At 39.7% G+C, this 17549-nt stretch overlaps 1 protein-coding gene across 8 annotated transcripts in view; it reads left to right on the forward strand.

Annotated features, from left to right (window-relative positions):
* The window catches only part of LOC5564419 (T-box protein H15), a 255676-nt gene extending 238644 nt beyond the window's left edge, over positions 1-17032 (forward strand). For all 8 annotated transcript variants that reach the window (XM_021846185.1, XM_021846186.1, XM_021846188.1 and 5 more), the window contains one exon: positions 15520-17032. In XM_021846185.1, the coding sequence (XP_021701877.1) occupies positions 15520-16063 (544 nt within the window). In that variant the 3' untranslated portion in view covers positions 16064-17032. The remainder of the gene's footprint in view (positions 1-15519) is intronic.
* The last annotated feature ends 517 nt before the right edge of the window (positions 17033-17549 follow it).

The following is a 17549-nucleotide window of genomic DNA, read 5'->3' on the forward strand; positions in this document are numbered from 1 at the left end:
TATTAAATGCCAAGCTATTTCACCTTTCTGTATTTGTAGATACCTCTGAACATGCTAGTTTTTTAATTTATGATAGACAAAACTCTATAATATGACATTGATTTTTCCTAAGGGCTTATCTGAATTCATCGATTTTTGTTCATCTTTGCTCTCCTTGCATTAATGCAAAAAAAATGATTCACTTTTCGTGCTGTCGAACGAAGAATTATTATATTTTGCTTCATGAACAAGAAATATAACAGTTTTTTTTATTTGGCAAAAATATTGGCGAAAAAAGGATCGATGAAGACAAATCGGTCATGGCAGTTAAGCCCTCATGAAGGAACAGTGTCGAATTGTCAAAACAACATGTTTGTGTCATGCAATCCGTCAACTCATGTGATTTAAAAATAAAGAATTGATTTTTGGGATTTTTTTTTTTCAATCAGGTCGCTATGGACATTTTTATCATAATTAAAACACAATGCCTTTTTAGCTTCACTGATTCTATGTACGCATGTGATGACATATTGATCACAACTCCAGCACAGTGTAGCGCTCAATAAAAACGTTTGAAGTACATAACAGGGGGCGATTCAAAAAAAAAAAATGTTGGTTTCAAGGGGACGAAAATCAAACAAGTTTGGGAAACACTGTAGTAGCTTTTTTCAGTATTCTAAATTTTGTTCTATATTCTAATGTACCATAAAACTTTGGGCAACTGCGAGGAGCATGGAGGTCTTTATTTCATCATTCGTCAGTCTCGAAGTGAAGTGGACTCAAGGACTACAAAAAATCTTCTAGATCGGTTAAACTTCATTACAATAAGAAATCTCAGCTATCATGGGACAATGGTATCTTCTTCTTTTTCTTCTTAGTCTTAGTATGTCCAAAGAAATCAATGAAATTTCCATTACAAAAGGATCGTGGAACTGGCGATTCATTACGAAAGGCTCGTGAAGCAAGGCTTTGTTTTTAGCCATGGAAGTTACCATTACACGGGTAGAAATCAAAATCCAAAAACAACATGCTCATGATATCATGAGCCAGATTGCCGTAACGCAACACACGCGTAGCTGATTGCTCATAATCATCATGAATCAAATTTCAAAATTCATGAATCGTCACGTTGTATTAAATATGATAAATACGAATAAGTAAAAGCAAAACACTCCGCTTAGTGTTGTCTCTCTGGATGTTACGCTTATGAAGAATCAGGATTATTACGCCAGAAATCATGATTTAGGAATCAGTTTTTTCCGTGTAGGGTAAACAAAGGCCAATAGTATGATGGATGTTAAAGAACAATGTCCTATAGAACTGGTCCGGTTCTTAGTACGGTTTTGCTTGCATAAGTTACGAAAAAGATCTAATCAAAACGATCAGCTGATGGTGACGACAAGCCTGCCAAAAAATTTGTTCGCAGCTTTCCAAACATGTCGTCATCTTTGGCAACTTCGCGAACTTTCGCCTCGCCGATGTTGGCATTATACAACTACCACTTCAAAACTTCACAAATATTAATTTGATGCTTCAACCGAACCTTCTAATACCCCACATCGGTTAAAACAGGTAGGGTCTACTCAAAGTAGCATGAACTGTTGGCATAAAACCATTTTGCATAACCAAAGAAATGACCAAAGGCTAATTGGCTTAATGGTCAATTGGCATAATGACCATTTGACCTAACATGACGAACAGTATATCTGAAAAGAATGTGTATCATAGAGTGTTTTATGTATGTTGGACAGAGCGTTATGCGTATATAATTTGACCACTTCCATTTAATTCGGACGTTATTATATATGCGTAACGGTCTGTCCAAAATATTTTTATCAACCTATGTCACCAAGTGTTCAATATGACTATTGCGTGTAATGCAGTGGTTAGGACATATACTTCTCACGCAGAGGACCTGGATTCGAATCTCATCCCCGTGATAGTCATACGGATATGACGTTCAGATTGTTGTTGGTCCCGATAAGAACCAGTCTCTGGGTCAAATATTTCGTTCATAGAAATAAAACAATTGCTTGGTGCCAAACGGTTTAGGCTAAATGATGTCATTCCAGGTGAATTTATGCCACATGAGCTCCTCTCGTGAAATACTTTACGCTGTTTTAGCTTTTATAATAGTCATATTTGTATCATTCTACGCCTAATCTATGAGGTGTAAAATCTATTTAATTTCGTTCTAACAAGAAACAACCGAATCGCTGGGCTATTTATAGACAGTCATAGTGCTGCAAATTTAAATCCATCTAAATTATTCCTGTCCACATAAGCCCGATTCCTCCAAGAGTGCATCCAACGCCATGCAAGATTCATTCACAGAGAAAAGTGAGATTCCGCACCGTATCTCGAGAGGACCACGGCCACGGTTGCTGGCCGTTTTCCGTCTCCGTCCTCTCTCTCTCTCTCTCTCTCTCTCTCTCTCTCTCTCTCTCTCTCTGTCCGGTGTATGTTGGCCTCGTCCGCCGTGCGTGGCTCGATGAAAAAGAGAGGCTGGACCCTTTGGCTAATATCATCACGCGCGGCACCGGCGCAAATTACAGGGCGGCATATTGGCTTTTGATGAAAACGCGCTTCAACAACACCTCTTCGGATTGGGTCCGGGGCCGTGTCGTCTCTGGTGCTCTGCTTCGATGCAGACTCGGACTCAGTGGTCCATCCAGCAGCAGCCAAGCAGCCAAAGAGTTCCGCAGGACGACGACGACGACGAAGACTACGGTGTGGTGATGACGATGATGACGAAGATGATGATATGTTGCACGGCCAACTTTCTGGACATGAATCTTCCTCGATATCTTGGAGGCCTTGATGCGGTGAAGGAGGTGGAGAGGCATTTTCGAGCGCACAGGTTCCTCTTAATTTATTTATGATCGTGTGAAATTGAAAACTGTTCTGAAACGATGAGTTGCCGGTTCGCTCTGGATAGGGCCGGAGAAAAAACATGAATGAAATCGCCCCCGGGATCATCCCCCTTGGGCGCGGGATAACGCGAATCCGTCTATTAAAAAGATATTAAGCAACGTTAATAGAAGGAGCAATTAGTGCGGCCGCGAAAGGGACAACGGGGGCGATGGCCAGAAATTTTTCGAGAAACCCCAACTCGGAAGATCGATTTTCCTTCGTCGAAGTCTTCATTCCGGGAACGATCAGTGAGCGGTGCTCACACAGGAGTAGTTTGGGTCAATCACGGTTAAAATTATTGAAGACCAATAAGGTATTCTTATGCCCTTATACACCGCAACCTTAATTTATGAAATAGATCGGAGGTTCGTAAGTTGAACAGGTATGTAACATGAATCAGTTCATAAAACGAGGGAGCTTATTTCGTAAATGAAGTTTGCCTTTTGGAGTCTACAAGTACCGTAAAACGGGGTAACTTTGATAGTTTTTTCAAAGAAAACTTGAATATTTATGCATGCTGTTTCAAAAATTATAATTTATATTTTTTAAACAAGTACTGGTATCCTAACTATCGATTGCAGTTGATATTGCCAAAAGATATATTCTGAATGGATATATAGTTTTTCATTTAATCAAAAGTCGGTTTTCTGTTTAGGGGTAACTTTGATATAGTGGAATATAAATCGAACAAAATTGAATGAATTACGGAACATTTGTAAGGCGTTGCATACCTATAGGCGTTTAACGCTATATGTAAATTTCTGACTTAGATTACAAAAATGGTCCCAGTTTGTACAAATGGTTTTCGCCAAGAGATCTGAGACCGAATTCATGTTCTACTATAACTAGGCTGTCAAGGATAAGTGACGAACTTATTATGACTTCATCAAATAGTGAAAATCTTATAATTTTTTATTATTTGCATATAGATCGTCAAATGTACTTGATTCGAACGAAAGTAGCTTTGACAGCTTACGGTACAAAAAAAAATATTTTTCATTATTTCAAGAAATCTATGCTATTATTATTTCCCTAGCTTCCAACGTTTCGGTGTTTACACCTTCTTCATTTATATAATTCCCTGATGAAGGTGTAAACAACATCTTATCATTTGACCAAGGGTATAACTTTTGTATGGAGAGCTATCGGATCATTTTACCACAATTCATCCTCGTTACTCCTCTGCGACGGCGATGACGATGACGGGGCGACGAGCTCGGAGCTACCCTCGGGGGATACTTATCACGTCTCATCGACCGCTCTGCGAAGGAAGGACCGTGCATCGTTTCCCGGGAACGAAACAACAACAAAAAAAAATCGGAAAGGTTGCGTGATTTTTTGCCGTGGCATTCGGACTTCACACCTAACCATATCATCATCTCGCCGTTGAAGATCTTCCACAATCTGGAAGTGGAAGTGATGGCTGGAGGAGACTGGGGAAGACCTTTCAGCGGCTATTAGAGCGGTCGGACATTAAACGAACGAAAGACCCAAGAAACGGGAGAAACACCACCAGAACTATGTGATTTCCAGTGCCCAGTGTGAATGCTAAATTGGATGATAATATGATAATTAAGTGTAAGTGTCGGTGAAAAGACAAAAAAGGTTCCTTCGTCACTCTAGGCCGGCCGGACGATCGGATGGAACCGATGCGTGGACCTTACTGATGGAGACGGAGCAGGAGACGCTGGCGATGACGATCACATGTAAATGAGGACGAGTGCGCGCAGTGGTCGCGCGGTCACGGAGGGAAATTCTCGCGTAACATTACTAAAGGACCTATCTAACATTGAGAGGCTCTCTTTGTTTACTTTCTCTTTCAATAATAACTGAGTCACATTAATCTCTTCTGTTGCGTTTTTTGTATGAAACGCTAGTCAAGGAAATTGGCTTTCGATCTATAGTAAAAAACTTCCCAAAATCTTTAGTGTTCCACTGTTATAATCGAAAGAGAACGAGAGAGGAGAGAATTTCTCATTTGTACATAGGTCCTTTAGTAATGTTACGCGAGAATTGTCCACTTCGAGGTGTTCTGCGGAATCGATTGGGTCGGCCACCAGAAGGGCGGCAACATCAAAGCGAAAAATTGCGGCACCTGAGGGATAAAGCTGGAAATTTTCGGTGGGAAATGCAGAGGTATTCGAGACTTTGGCTGTATATGGTTGACGTACTCTTGGTCGTACAGAAGGCAGCTACCAGTCTATGATGAAATATGAAATTTGGGATGGGATTCTGCAGGATTTTTGTCTGGTTTTAAAATTGGTACAACTTTGACATTTCTCTATGCGTCAGAAAAATATGCCAACTGAAAACATTGGTTAAATATATTAACTAAGAATAATAAGTTACTATTTGGAAGTTTCGTGATGAAGATGTTGAAAATTTCATCTGGCAATGATGGAATTTTGTACATCTTCATCAAGCTTGCATATATTTTGATTTTTTTTAATATAAGTTCTCACTTCTTCCAAACCAGTTTCCAAGGATTTTGCGAAATCGTTCTCTTGATTGAGAATGTTTTAGAAATCCTAAGAAACTTGATTTTCTATTGGACTAGTAAGTCTTAAATTAAAATTGTGCGCGCTGTCATACTACATAGCAAGTTTTTGAGCTTTTTCGCAATTAGTTAGTAATAATATGTTTTCCTCTTTCAATGCCGGAATTGGTTTCTGCGATTTTTCCAAAATTTTAGACAATTTCCGAAAGGGCTTAGAGCCAGGGTCCAGTTGAGAAATTGTATTTTCAAAATTTCTTCTTCTTCTTCTTCTTTCTGGCATTACGTCCCAACTGGGACAAAGCCTGCTTCTTAGATTAGTGTTCTAATGAGCACTTCCACAGTTATTAACTGAGAGCTTTCTTTGCCGATGACCATTTTTGCATGTGTATATCGTGTGGCAGGTACGAAGATACTCTATGCCCTGGGAATCGAGAAAATTTCCTTTACGGAAAGATCGTCGACCAGCGGGATTCGGAACCACGACCCTCAGCTTGGTCATGCTGAATAGCAGCGCGTTTACCACTACGGCTATCTGGGCCCCTTCAAAATTTGTTGTTTCCTTATTGAGAAACATGTTTTTGAATTTATTTTTGCAGATCCTACCATTTAATTTACATAGCAGGATCGCGAGTGCGTCGAAATCGTCTTCTCCTCATGTTTTGAAGACGGATCAAGAGTTTAAGATCATCGTTTACAATCACAAATTCGGATTTTACTTCACATTTTGGTATTGCAATTTCCCTTGCTTCCACAATGGAATTTGTTGAAGTTCCGAGAGCCTTGTCTACATCAAATTTATTTCGTAAAGAAATGTTGACATCAACATAACTTCCATTTACGCTCCTGCCATTAAATTCCATTTACGCCCCTGCCTGATAACGACCCACGAGAACCAATTTAGTAGCGTATTTTTGGAACGGGACCGATGAGTAGATGACGGAAATCGATGTCTGACACCATTTTGGATCCAAGTTGTCTTCCGGTTTGTGAAAATCACTTGAAACCCTTGCAATATGGTCATTTTTGGTACGTGACCGATGCATAGATGACGGAAATCGATGTCCGACGTCATTTTGGAATCCAAGATGGCGACTTCCTGGGTTTTAATCGATTTTCCCCGTTCCAAAACCAAACCGGAAGTCGCCATCTTGGATTCAAAATGGCGTTGGACATCGATTTCCGTCATCTACCCATCGGTCCCGTTCCTAAAACACTAATATTTAGTGGGTTTCAAGTGATTTCCGTCATCCCTTCGTGGGGTTTACGTCATCTTTATTGATACCATTGAGAAGTACCACAGATAAACCCCACCTCTTCGCAAAACTTCTCAAGAAAAAACGAAAAGCTTTATTACGCCTCTAATTCTTTTTACGCTCCAAAATTCGATCTTACGCTCCCTCTTTTTACGCTCCAAATTCCTACTTACGCTCCCTCCTTTTGCGCTCTGATTCTTTTTGCGCTCCCCCAGTTAGGGGCGAAAAAAGAGGTTTGGCTGTACTTTGCAAATTATTCCATGAGCGATGTTTTGTATTGAAGTCATAAATGACAAGAAATGTTCACTAATTGTAATGAGTCAACTTACGCAAATTTACTTGCTGCTCAGTGCATTGAAAAGGCAAATAGGCAGCTTCTTCAACTTCTTGGCATTAACGTCCCCACTGGGACAGAGCCGGCTACTCTGCGTAGTGTTCTTATGAACACTTCCACAGTTATTAACTAAGAGCTTTCTTTGCCAAAGTTTCCATTTTCGCATTCGTATATCGTGTGGCAGGTACGATGATACTTTATGCCCAGGGAAGTCAAGAAAATTTCCATCACGAAAAGATCCTGGACCGACCGGGAATCGAACCCAGACACCTTCAGCATGGCTTTGCTTTGTAGCCGCGGACTCTAACCACTCGGCTAAGGAAGACAAATAGGCAGCTATGTAAGTATATTTAGCAAGCTGTGTTTCCACAAAAATACCCAAAGTTTCAAAAACTTTGGTTTCGAATGACGAAGAAAGTTGATGTTTGAAACGCCTATGAATGATGATTGCAACTCCCATCAAGTCGATCCTTACAATAAACAAAAAAGTTTGAATCTCTTTTGAATTTGGATCTTGGTTTCAAATAATTTTCAGCTCTAACTGTTATATGTTTGTTATTAGCTGTTTGATATTTAAACTTTACTATTCAAAGAGCGAGAATAACAGAATTGTAGTAAATTGAGAGGCGTCTTTGCGATCCATTCGGGGTAATGGCTTTCGGGCTAATGGCATTCGGGGTAATGGGATTTAGGGTAATGGGGTAGAATCTCAAGTTTACAAATTTTGATGGATTACTTAACTCATGATTAAGTCATGTAGGCCCATTGCCATTTTGGATTACTAATTGAAATTTCCATAACTCAAAATTTGTCACACAGCCACAATTCATGACATCGGTATCAATGAGAAAGACATCTCATAGCTCATGTAAATGATTTATTGCTCTCTGCCGTAATCATCTGGATTTTTCATGAACGGTGGACACCAAACATATTCACGGAGAATATGGTCTACATAAATTTCTCACGTATGACTTTTTTTTTGAGCTGATTGCAATGTTTTATAGTGTAAGACTTTTTTTTTTGGAATGCCAGTCTTCTGTTTGGACGGTCATTGGTTTTGCGAAATCAAAAATTTCGTACTCTTTAGAGCACTTCGTTTCATTCTGCATTGTTGTATTTTTCTTCCCATAAATTTTCCGTCATGTCCGTATTTGGAATTTCTGCTTATTTGTTTGCAAACGTCAGTATTGACGAAAGCAATCAAATGTTCAAAAATGATTAATCTTCTATGTGAACATCATTGTTGGTCTATGGATTAACACGCAATCAAAACATAGCTAATACGAGATCTTCTGTGTCTTGAACTTGACCAACTGAATTAAGTCCAACGGTCAGAACAGCAATACCAGGGCTGCCCAAACGTACCGCGGGCCGTATTTGTGCGGCCTCATTTTATGTGGCCCGCTGATTACTCTATCAACTTCAATTTAGAAGCTACCAAGGCTTAATTTTCAATTTGATTTCAAGATTATATTTAAGCTAGATAATTGGTTACAATTTTTAGAACTTCTTAATTTATGAATTCTTCAAAATCTTATCTATATAAATAAAAATGGAATGGTGTTTGTATGTCACGAAATGGCTTACGAACTGGTCCACAGATTTGGATGATTCTTCCTCCGCTTTGTTTGTCAGGAGTTCAGACGTGTTTGCGTGTATAAAAATCCCAGAATATTCACCAGGAAAGTTTTAAAAACAAAAGTGAACAGTACTGCCGTTTAATATGGGACGATCCATAGCGTTTTCTAACAGCCTACTTGAGATGGCAAGACGAAGTTTGCCGGGACCACTAGTTTAAAATAAAAAATAAATTATTTCGAGTCGCTGACGTTTGAACAGTCTTACCAACATAACGGCAAATCAGCTTCTTTGATTTGTTTGCTGGCGTCGGTTTTGTCGGTCTGTTTGAAAGTTGGCGGCGCATTTTGTTGTCCATGGAACAGACAATATTATTGAACTGAGAAGTTCAATACAGGAAAAGCGAGCTTGGTTGACTTTTTTTTAATATTCGATAAATGCTGCCTGAACAAAAATAATAGACAAAAGGCTTAATTTACAAACATTAATTATTTCACTGAATCATATGCTAATATTCTCATAAATTTCTAGTAATAAATATTTTTCACTTCTGAGAGTGATTTGGCAGGATTATAGAAAATATACTATTTATTAGAGTGGTTCAAAAAATCGTTTTTGCTCCACACCGCTCATTCGATTCAAAATCAAATTCTAAGTGTCCTCTCAAAATTTGAGCTCATTCGGATGAAAATTGAGACTGCACAAGCCCTTTAAAGTTTATACGGGAATTACTATGGGAAAAGCATGCAAATCATTCAATCGGTCATAGTGGTTGCCCATGTGCTCTTAGGGATTAAAGCTAAGTTGATAATGTAAGATACATTCACCAGCTACAACTTTGCCGAAGACTGTTTTCAGACCGGATGCCTCAGTACTTAGCTATTGATTTTTATACGAGTTCTAAAACTTTGGCTATAATAATTGGGCTGCTCTGTAGGCATCACTGGATATATGCAGTAAAACATAGTAGCCATGATTTATGTGTGGTATCTTTCGCGCCAGATGCAGCAATGTTGCCTGTTCAGCAGATAAATGAGCACTGTAGAAGAATTTGCGATTGGATATAAATTAATAACTAATTACTGAGAAGAACTAATTACTGAGAACGGTCTTCGGCAAAGTTGTAGCTGGTGAATGTATCTTACATTATCAACGTAGCTTTAATCCCTTAGAGCACATGGGCAAACACTATCACCGATTGAATTATTTGCTTGCTTTTCCCATAGTACAGGTATGTTCCGTTTTTATCACGTTCCGATTTAGTCACGCTCCGATTTTGTCACGTTCCGATTTCGTCAACAAATTATTCCGTTTTTATCAACACAAAAAAATGTTTTATTCTTATTTTTTTAAAATGCTTGGAATATAAACTCAAAACTTATTCAAATGTTTTTCATTAGCCTCAGGGTTGAATTTTCGACATTATGTTGGCGTTGATCACCTATGATACATGGTAGGTGTCAAGTCATATACGATTCAATAAGGTTTGATTCCTTCCTATCCGCTAATTAATTGAAGTTTTCAAATTTAGCATGGGCTGATGGACAAAATTGATGCATCTTTCAACATTCAAGATTTTCTGTGGCCACGTCCTAGCAACCAGGCTTGACAGAACTCCTCTACGATGCAAAAATGAGGCGAGTTTGATGTTTTATTGAGGATTTAAAATTGCACTCAACATTTTCAACACAGATCCTCAAACGATTCGAAAGAGAGTGCAAACAAGTATGAAGATTTTTTTCTGGTTCTCTTTCTCTCTTGCTGCTAAGGTCACATTTACCCACACTTTGAAAGAACTCTTGAGTGTCCCGGCCGAACAAAACAGCACTCGCGGAGTTGTTATGGCACTTTTGTTATTGAATTTTGCTCTGTTCTGCATCTTCCTCGCTGATTTTTCGATGCCTCTCTGCTTAGTATTTTTCAGTCTCATGGAAAAAGGTAACGGGAGCACGCTGCTCTAGAGTATGTTACTGAACTCTGATGATGTACAGGAGTATAATCAAGCCTGCTAGCATCGTCTGGAATTCGTGTTGCAGAGACCTCTCCTTATTCTTATATACATGGCATCATATAATTTTCTATGTCAATGTGATAGGCGTATATTAATGAGAATGAACTCAACAATATTTAAGCAATGGCATGGAACATTATCGAGCTCATTTTATTTTTGATAAGACTGTCGATCCCGTCATATTTTTTACATTATCTTCCATCTCTCAAACTCGATAACATTACACAGATTATAGCATTAGCCATTGATTAGGTCCTGTTTCAAGGGTAGGGGAAGAGGTCCAGCAAAACTAAACAATCTATTGAAATATTTGGAATCTTCATACAATAAGTTTGCATCAGGGAAGATAGAAAAGGGCTGATGGCTAACAGTTTGAGAAACTGTTGATACTGAATCGTCTCACGTCACGCACGTTTCCATCTCAAATTTGTTGGGATCTTGATTTTTGGGCGGACACGCACCTCTTCGTGGAGACCAAAAGTTTAATAAAGAGCTTATACCAACTACCTTACGCTTATTCATAAACCTTAGCAAATGAGATTCTAACCAAAAAGTTCTATTTTGGTTATGCTTGTTCTGGAGTTTGTACACTTTGTGTTCTTGATAAACGTATTCAACATCGTTTTACCAAACAATATAGTAGGATTTTTATTAAGGTTAGTGCTAGCCAATTCGTGATTCAACGGCAAACAGTAAAGGTGGCGCTGTTCTAGAATGTCGATTAGTGCATCCCAGTCGAAGTAGTGAAGAAAAATTGCGCAATCATTCTACAGAATAGATTTTGACACAGGACACCGTAAATATTCATTTAAGGTTGCAAAACTATCGCAACATATCCCCACATTTAATCACCAATTGGATGTGTGCAAAATGTACCTTAGCAAAATAAAAAAAAAATCTCTCAGTTGATACGCTTCCAATCGCAAAACGCAACATACTGTTAGCCATCTATACTTTGGTAGCGCAACTAGTCAGATGATGAGAGATTTGATTTTTCACGCATCCATCACATGCCGCTGTGGGGAAAAATGTTTTATTTTCCTGATATAAGACGGTTCACAGTGAAACAGTTAGGCGGAAAAGGTAGGAATATACATTCTGTATGTTCTACATACGATTGTTTTTTGTATTATTGCACTACTTTCATAAAAATTGAGATCCGGCTGGTGGGAGCACTAGTTTGAGGTTGGAAAATCAGGATATGTGAGGTTAGTTTTATTGGAACTTTCGCCTGAGCGATTTTTGCGCTTGAATAAAACACGCTTCGGGACATTCACCGCTGCCCCTAAAAATACCATTGGGTAGATAAATGAATTTTCTACCATTGGATCTCATTCGATTTCATACATAAGTGAAGTAAGCGGTGAAAATACATATTTTGTTCCGAATGTTTTGAAACCATGAATGAGTTTGACATTGCTCATGTCTGTATGGAATTACATCTCAACTGAGGAAAGGCTTTTTCTTTTTCAGATTACTGCTCTTATAAATAGCAAAAGGATAAGCATGGATAGAAGAAAAAGAAACTAATTCGTGTTTAAACTTTCTTGAAAAAAGACAATTATCAGCTTGACCCACTTCCTTGTAGTTATTTTTACAAATATGACGCATCTCATTATGTAAAGCACATTTATGTGATTATCGGTTTCATATTCCATGTTATATACAATGAATATCTAACCAACAAAACTTAAACTATTAAAGATCTATCACATTAAATAATCATATTGATTGATTACAGATCCAATATCGTAAATAATATTATACGAATCAACAATATTAATACCAACCACAGTTCCAAAACATCAATACTGTGCATTTATATGATGAAATTGTGTTTTATCCTGGCAAAACTGCAATTTTGTTTTAAAATTTGTAAAATATTTTGTCTAAGAAAATTATTCCGTTTTTGTCAACTGAAAATTGCCGATCGTGTTGATAAAAACGGAACATACCTGTAATTCCCATATAAACTTTAAAGGGCTTGTGCAGTCTCAATTTTCATCCGAATGAGCTCAAATTTTGGGAGGACACTCAGAATTTGATCTTAAATCGAATGAGCGGTGTGGAGCAAAAACGATTTTTTGAACTTCTTTTCACTTCTGCCTGGCAAATTCAACAAATGCACAGTTACGGAGGTTATGCAGTTGGATGCTTTTCATATCCGCCATGTCGATTTTCTGGCAATCCTTGAAGAATTCCTGCATTTATTCCAAAATATGCCACTTTGGAAGGACACTGAAGTCGATCCTGTGCGACATTTTGCCAAAAATAACAGAACTCGCGAAGGAAAACAAAAACTAACTTGTTGTGGAAGCGGTCTTCAACCGCTAAAAAAAACAATGATTTTTACTTTTAATCACGTAACTGTAATGTCTGTCTAAGAAGAGACCAGTTTTGTTGTGGATTTCTGCCCATTCCCGTCAGAATCCAGTTTTCGGTACTCTGTCTTTGTCCATCGGAGCCCTTCCTTTCCACAAATTTCTGCCATTTTCATCAGAAATCGCCATTTCATCTCCGCCCATGTCCGTCAGAGACTACAGTGTATAGTTATTTCATGGGATTTCTGTCTTTGTCTACCAGAAACCCCATTTTTGATAGAAATTTTCTATTTTTCACCTACCGATCTACCTACCAACTACACACTTAGATTAAATGACTGGGATCGGTAAAATTTTACTGGGTTTTTGGAACTACCGAAAAAGTCGGTAAAATGAAAACTGTCGCCACTCGTAATTGAAGAGCAAATTTCACCATGTTTTATTTTTTATCGATATATGATATAAAAAGAAAGCTCTCTGCAAAATTTCAGTAGAAAAATCTCTGTTTTTCGATTTCTGTCATTTCCTTTAGTTTATTGACTTTTTCGGTAGTTCAAAAACCCAGTTATTTTTACCGAACAGATTGAGTGTGTACGCCATATGGTGCAAGCCAAAATTAGAGCATCCATATTCACGTTTCTCTAAGCCTGCTTACCATACGATGTTCATTAATAGATAATTTGATTGCACCTTATTACTTCCTTACAAGAATATCAGGTAAGCAAGAGTTCACAGCAAGACATTGAAAAACCAGACAAAAACACCTTCTGATAAGATGCCGCTACCATCTTTCCGGCTGGACGGATCTGCTTTAACTCTTGAAACTATCGATTTTTCCACTTCTTCCTCCCCACAGAGGGCGCTGCTCTCAGCTCAGCCGAAACATTCTGCTTCCAGTACCTGGCCTACAACAACCAAGCTTCCATGGGGCAGAGGCAAGTAGCAACCGGGAAAGCTTCTGCATTCTCGTCCCATGTCGGCGGTTTGCTATTTGGGAGGTGTTGAAGGTCGGCTGAAAGCGCACTGTTAAAGGGATGGATCCGGAATCTGGTCCTCCAGGGTGCGAGGGCACGGCAGGTGGGGAAGCACACGTTGCCTGCCAGTCTGGTCAATTCGCCGAGCGAGCGAGCGAAGGGCCTAAAGACAAAAGCGGCAACTTCGGCCAGCTAGCAAGAGCACAGAGCAAAGGCACAGACAAATGGACGTAACACTGACCGAATTTACCTCGACCACGCTTTTAGCGAACTATTCAAATAACTTGTGATCTATGCCCCACAAATAGAGGCGTGCGCATCGTTTATACATACTCTCTGAAGTTACACAAAATCGAGCTCTGCTGGACCAACAAAGGAGCTTGATTTTGTGTAAATCATACTCAATTTGGTGTAACTTCGTTTTAGCGTGTATGTTTGACGTTTCACACTAGCGCCTTCTGCAGTCTGCTTCAGCGTTGCCAACCTTCCAAATTTGTCTGGAATATTCCAGATTTTTGAGGCCCCATTCTACAAAAATCTGGAATATCCAGATAAAAATTTACACGAATTTGTGAGGTTTTGAAATGAATTTGTAAGGTTCTCCCTGCACGACATAGGAGATCCAGACTATTCTAAACAAAACTTTCAAAATCATCCAGATTTTTGAAAAAATGACTTGGCCATCCTTAGTTTGCTTACAATCCTTTAGATTGTGACGTCTGTTTGTACGTGGCAGAAGTGTGTGCAACACTTTCCGATGGTGATTCGCTGATTAAAGGCTTTTTCCTCTTGGATGCACTTTGGCCATGCATTTTCTGCCGCTGTTGCTGCTGCCGTTTCTGCAGTTTCTGGATTGGTGTGGTGTTGATGATGATGGCGATGATGATGATGATGATGAGGCGGCTTTGAGCATAAACGAACCGGTGCATCATCAGGGCAGATTTCTTCACACCTCGTGTACAACAAATTAGTGGGTCTTGGGCAATGGGCAAGAGGGAATCTAGGGGGGTGTTCTCTGGTTGCACTTGGGGAGGGGGCTATCAACGCGAGTTGGTATGCTGCTTTTTTGATCGCGTGATTCCGGCAGGACTGGTATGCTGGATTGTGGCATGTAAGTGCATCGAAAGGATTTCTGTACTGTTAGGAGCTGCCTTGGGTTAAAAATTATTGATTGAAATGAAGTTTGAGATAAATTGCTTCTTTTATCTCACACAGATAATAGATTATAAATTAATTTTCGTAAAATTACAACACTGGCAATATTAACAGCGTTTCGCCCAATCCAAGAAAACAAGTTCAAGGTGCAGTTCGTAGCAGGCTCCGTATCGTGCACGCCCGCTCGTCAGCAGAGCCAAGTCCACCGATCAATCATCCCGTCATCATAGTAGTCATAGCAGTTGCCAACAGGCTGCTCCGCCTACTCTGTGCTTTTTCCTTTCGAAGCGGAACGCGACGAACCGCGGAATGAATGCTTGCGTGCCGTACACCTTTTTTCACAACTCGCTGATTCCATCCGCTTGAGCTTCGCGTTGCCATTACTCTTCGTCTCATTATCATTTTATAATTGCTTCACTAGAAATAAGAAACAAATAACGCCCCGATTCAGAACAACCGACATTAACCATGGAACTTTGTTTTTCAATTCTGTTTTTCCAGGGATCCCATGGATGCACTTCTGCTTGAGCAACATCTCCGCTCTCCGCTGCGCCTCTTCCCGGACCCGCTGATGGCTCAGTTCGGCGCCGGCCAAGACCCTGACGGCGCTCAAGCTGCCCTTCTGGAAAAAGCCCGTCAGCACCTGCAGATGTGGGGACGGGCCGCTCCCTACGGTGATCTCCTAATACCGCAAATGTACCAACGGCCGAATCTTGGAGCGCTCAACCTTGGACATCTCTGGCAAAGTCAATGGCCTCAACAGTTCCCACCGGGCTTCCTACCAAATGCTGCCGCCGCAGCTGCTGCAGCAGCCGCAGCCGCTCCCCCTCCTCCACCACCAAGAACCACACCACCTCCTCCGGCCCAGACCATGACCAGTCCGGCCAGTTCCGCCGGATCTCCCTCACCGGATCTACGAGCCAAACACTTCACCCGCTTCAGCCCCTACCAAATCCCACAAGCTCATCACCACCAACCCCAAGGCCTCCCACCCTCCACATCCCTACCCCATCAATCCCCCTCTCCAAGAAGTCCATCGAACTAAACACCCTTAACCAACAACCCACACAACCCTACAGAGGCTTGCCCGAATCTCAAAACTGTATAAAAGAAGCAAGGATTTCTGAGTGATCAAATCGAAAAATCACGACACAGTATTAGCAGAGCTACTGGTACTCTAGAACATAATCTCGCATTCACTAGCAATTTCACTTCATCGAGTTTCATCTGTAAATACCGCATCGACTAGAATCGCCCCAAAACAACACAACAAGTAGGACAAACGTAGTTATTTATTACTCATCTCACCACATCTATCACTGTATTCACATGAAAATGAGAGGAATTCATCTGCGACAGCAGGATCTCCTGTAGATATTAGCTCGAATCCGTTTCGGAGGACGAAAGAACAATAAAAACCACTACACCTTAAAGCTCTCAAAATGCAAACTAAAGAAACAAATCTCTTAGCTGTTTTAAACTCTATACGAACGTACTTTTACCGAGAAGGCCAATGCGCTACTTTCCTGGAATCGGGGATTAGACACACCTAGGATATTAGGGTTAAGAGCAAACTAGAATGTTGATAGCAAAAAGAAAAGGCGACACCGATAACAAATGTTTAAACGAGTTTTTTTTGTGTTTTGTAAATATGTGATCATGTTTTAACTGTACGTAGCAAACGAAATCAAATAGTTTAATCACTTACACAGCCGGCGTGACACTGTTTGCTGGCATTAGTATGATGCAAATAAGGGGAAAATTGTAATCCAATTGGTACGAGGTGTTCTCACCATTATCTTATTTTGAGATGAAAGTTAGTGCAAGTAAAACAGAACATTGTTTAGCATTGGGACACGTTCAAAATTACATAATCAAATCTGCTTCGGAAATAATGAAAATTATATATGAATATGGAAGTGGAAGCAACTAAATGTATTTGATAAACGAAATCGATGTTGTATAGACGAATTCATGCAAATAAATACACAAATAATGATTATATTAAACACAACGCTTACGACGTTTGGTATACGAGGTTAAATGATGACATCCCTAGACATTCTATTTTTTCATGGAATACCAATCATGTACCTTCGCCCAACAGTAATGTACCAATGAAAACTCACTTTCCTAATAAAATAATCTATTCCGACCATCGTATCAATCAAACAGGAACACCCACGATCGATCATCAAATGACCAATAGATCCAATAATGACGCCATTGACCAGCAGACCATCTCTCAACAAGACCAACCTGAAACAACACAAGTAAAGACCTACAGATCCATTCCATACATACCAGCATTGCACCAACGAGTCATGAAAATCCTCTGAAAAGATTATCCAAACATTTCCATAACCACCTGACAACATCAAACAAACCACCAACACATCTAAGTGAAAGATCTTGTGTAAAAAGACGAAATTAATAATGTAATCTATAAAATTCCTAGTAATGACTGCCATAGCTGCTGCATAGGTATGACTAGGAATAATTTGGGCCGATGATTAGCTGGCCATAAATCA

The sequence above is a fragment of the Aedes aegypti genome, chromosome 2 (genome assembly GCF_002204515.2).
Source record: "Aedes aegypti strain LVP_AGWG chromosome 2, AaegL5.0 Primary Assembly, whole genome shotgun sequence".
Lineage (NCBI taxonomy): Eukaryota > Metazoa > Arthropoda > Insecta > Diptera > Culicidae > Aedes > Aedes aegypti.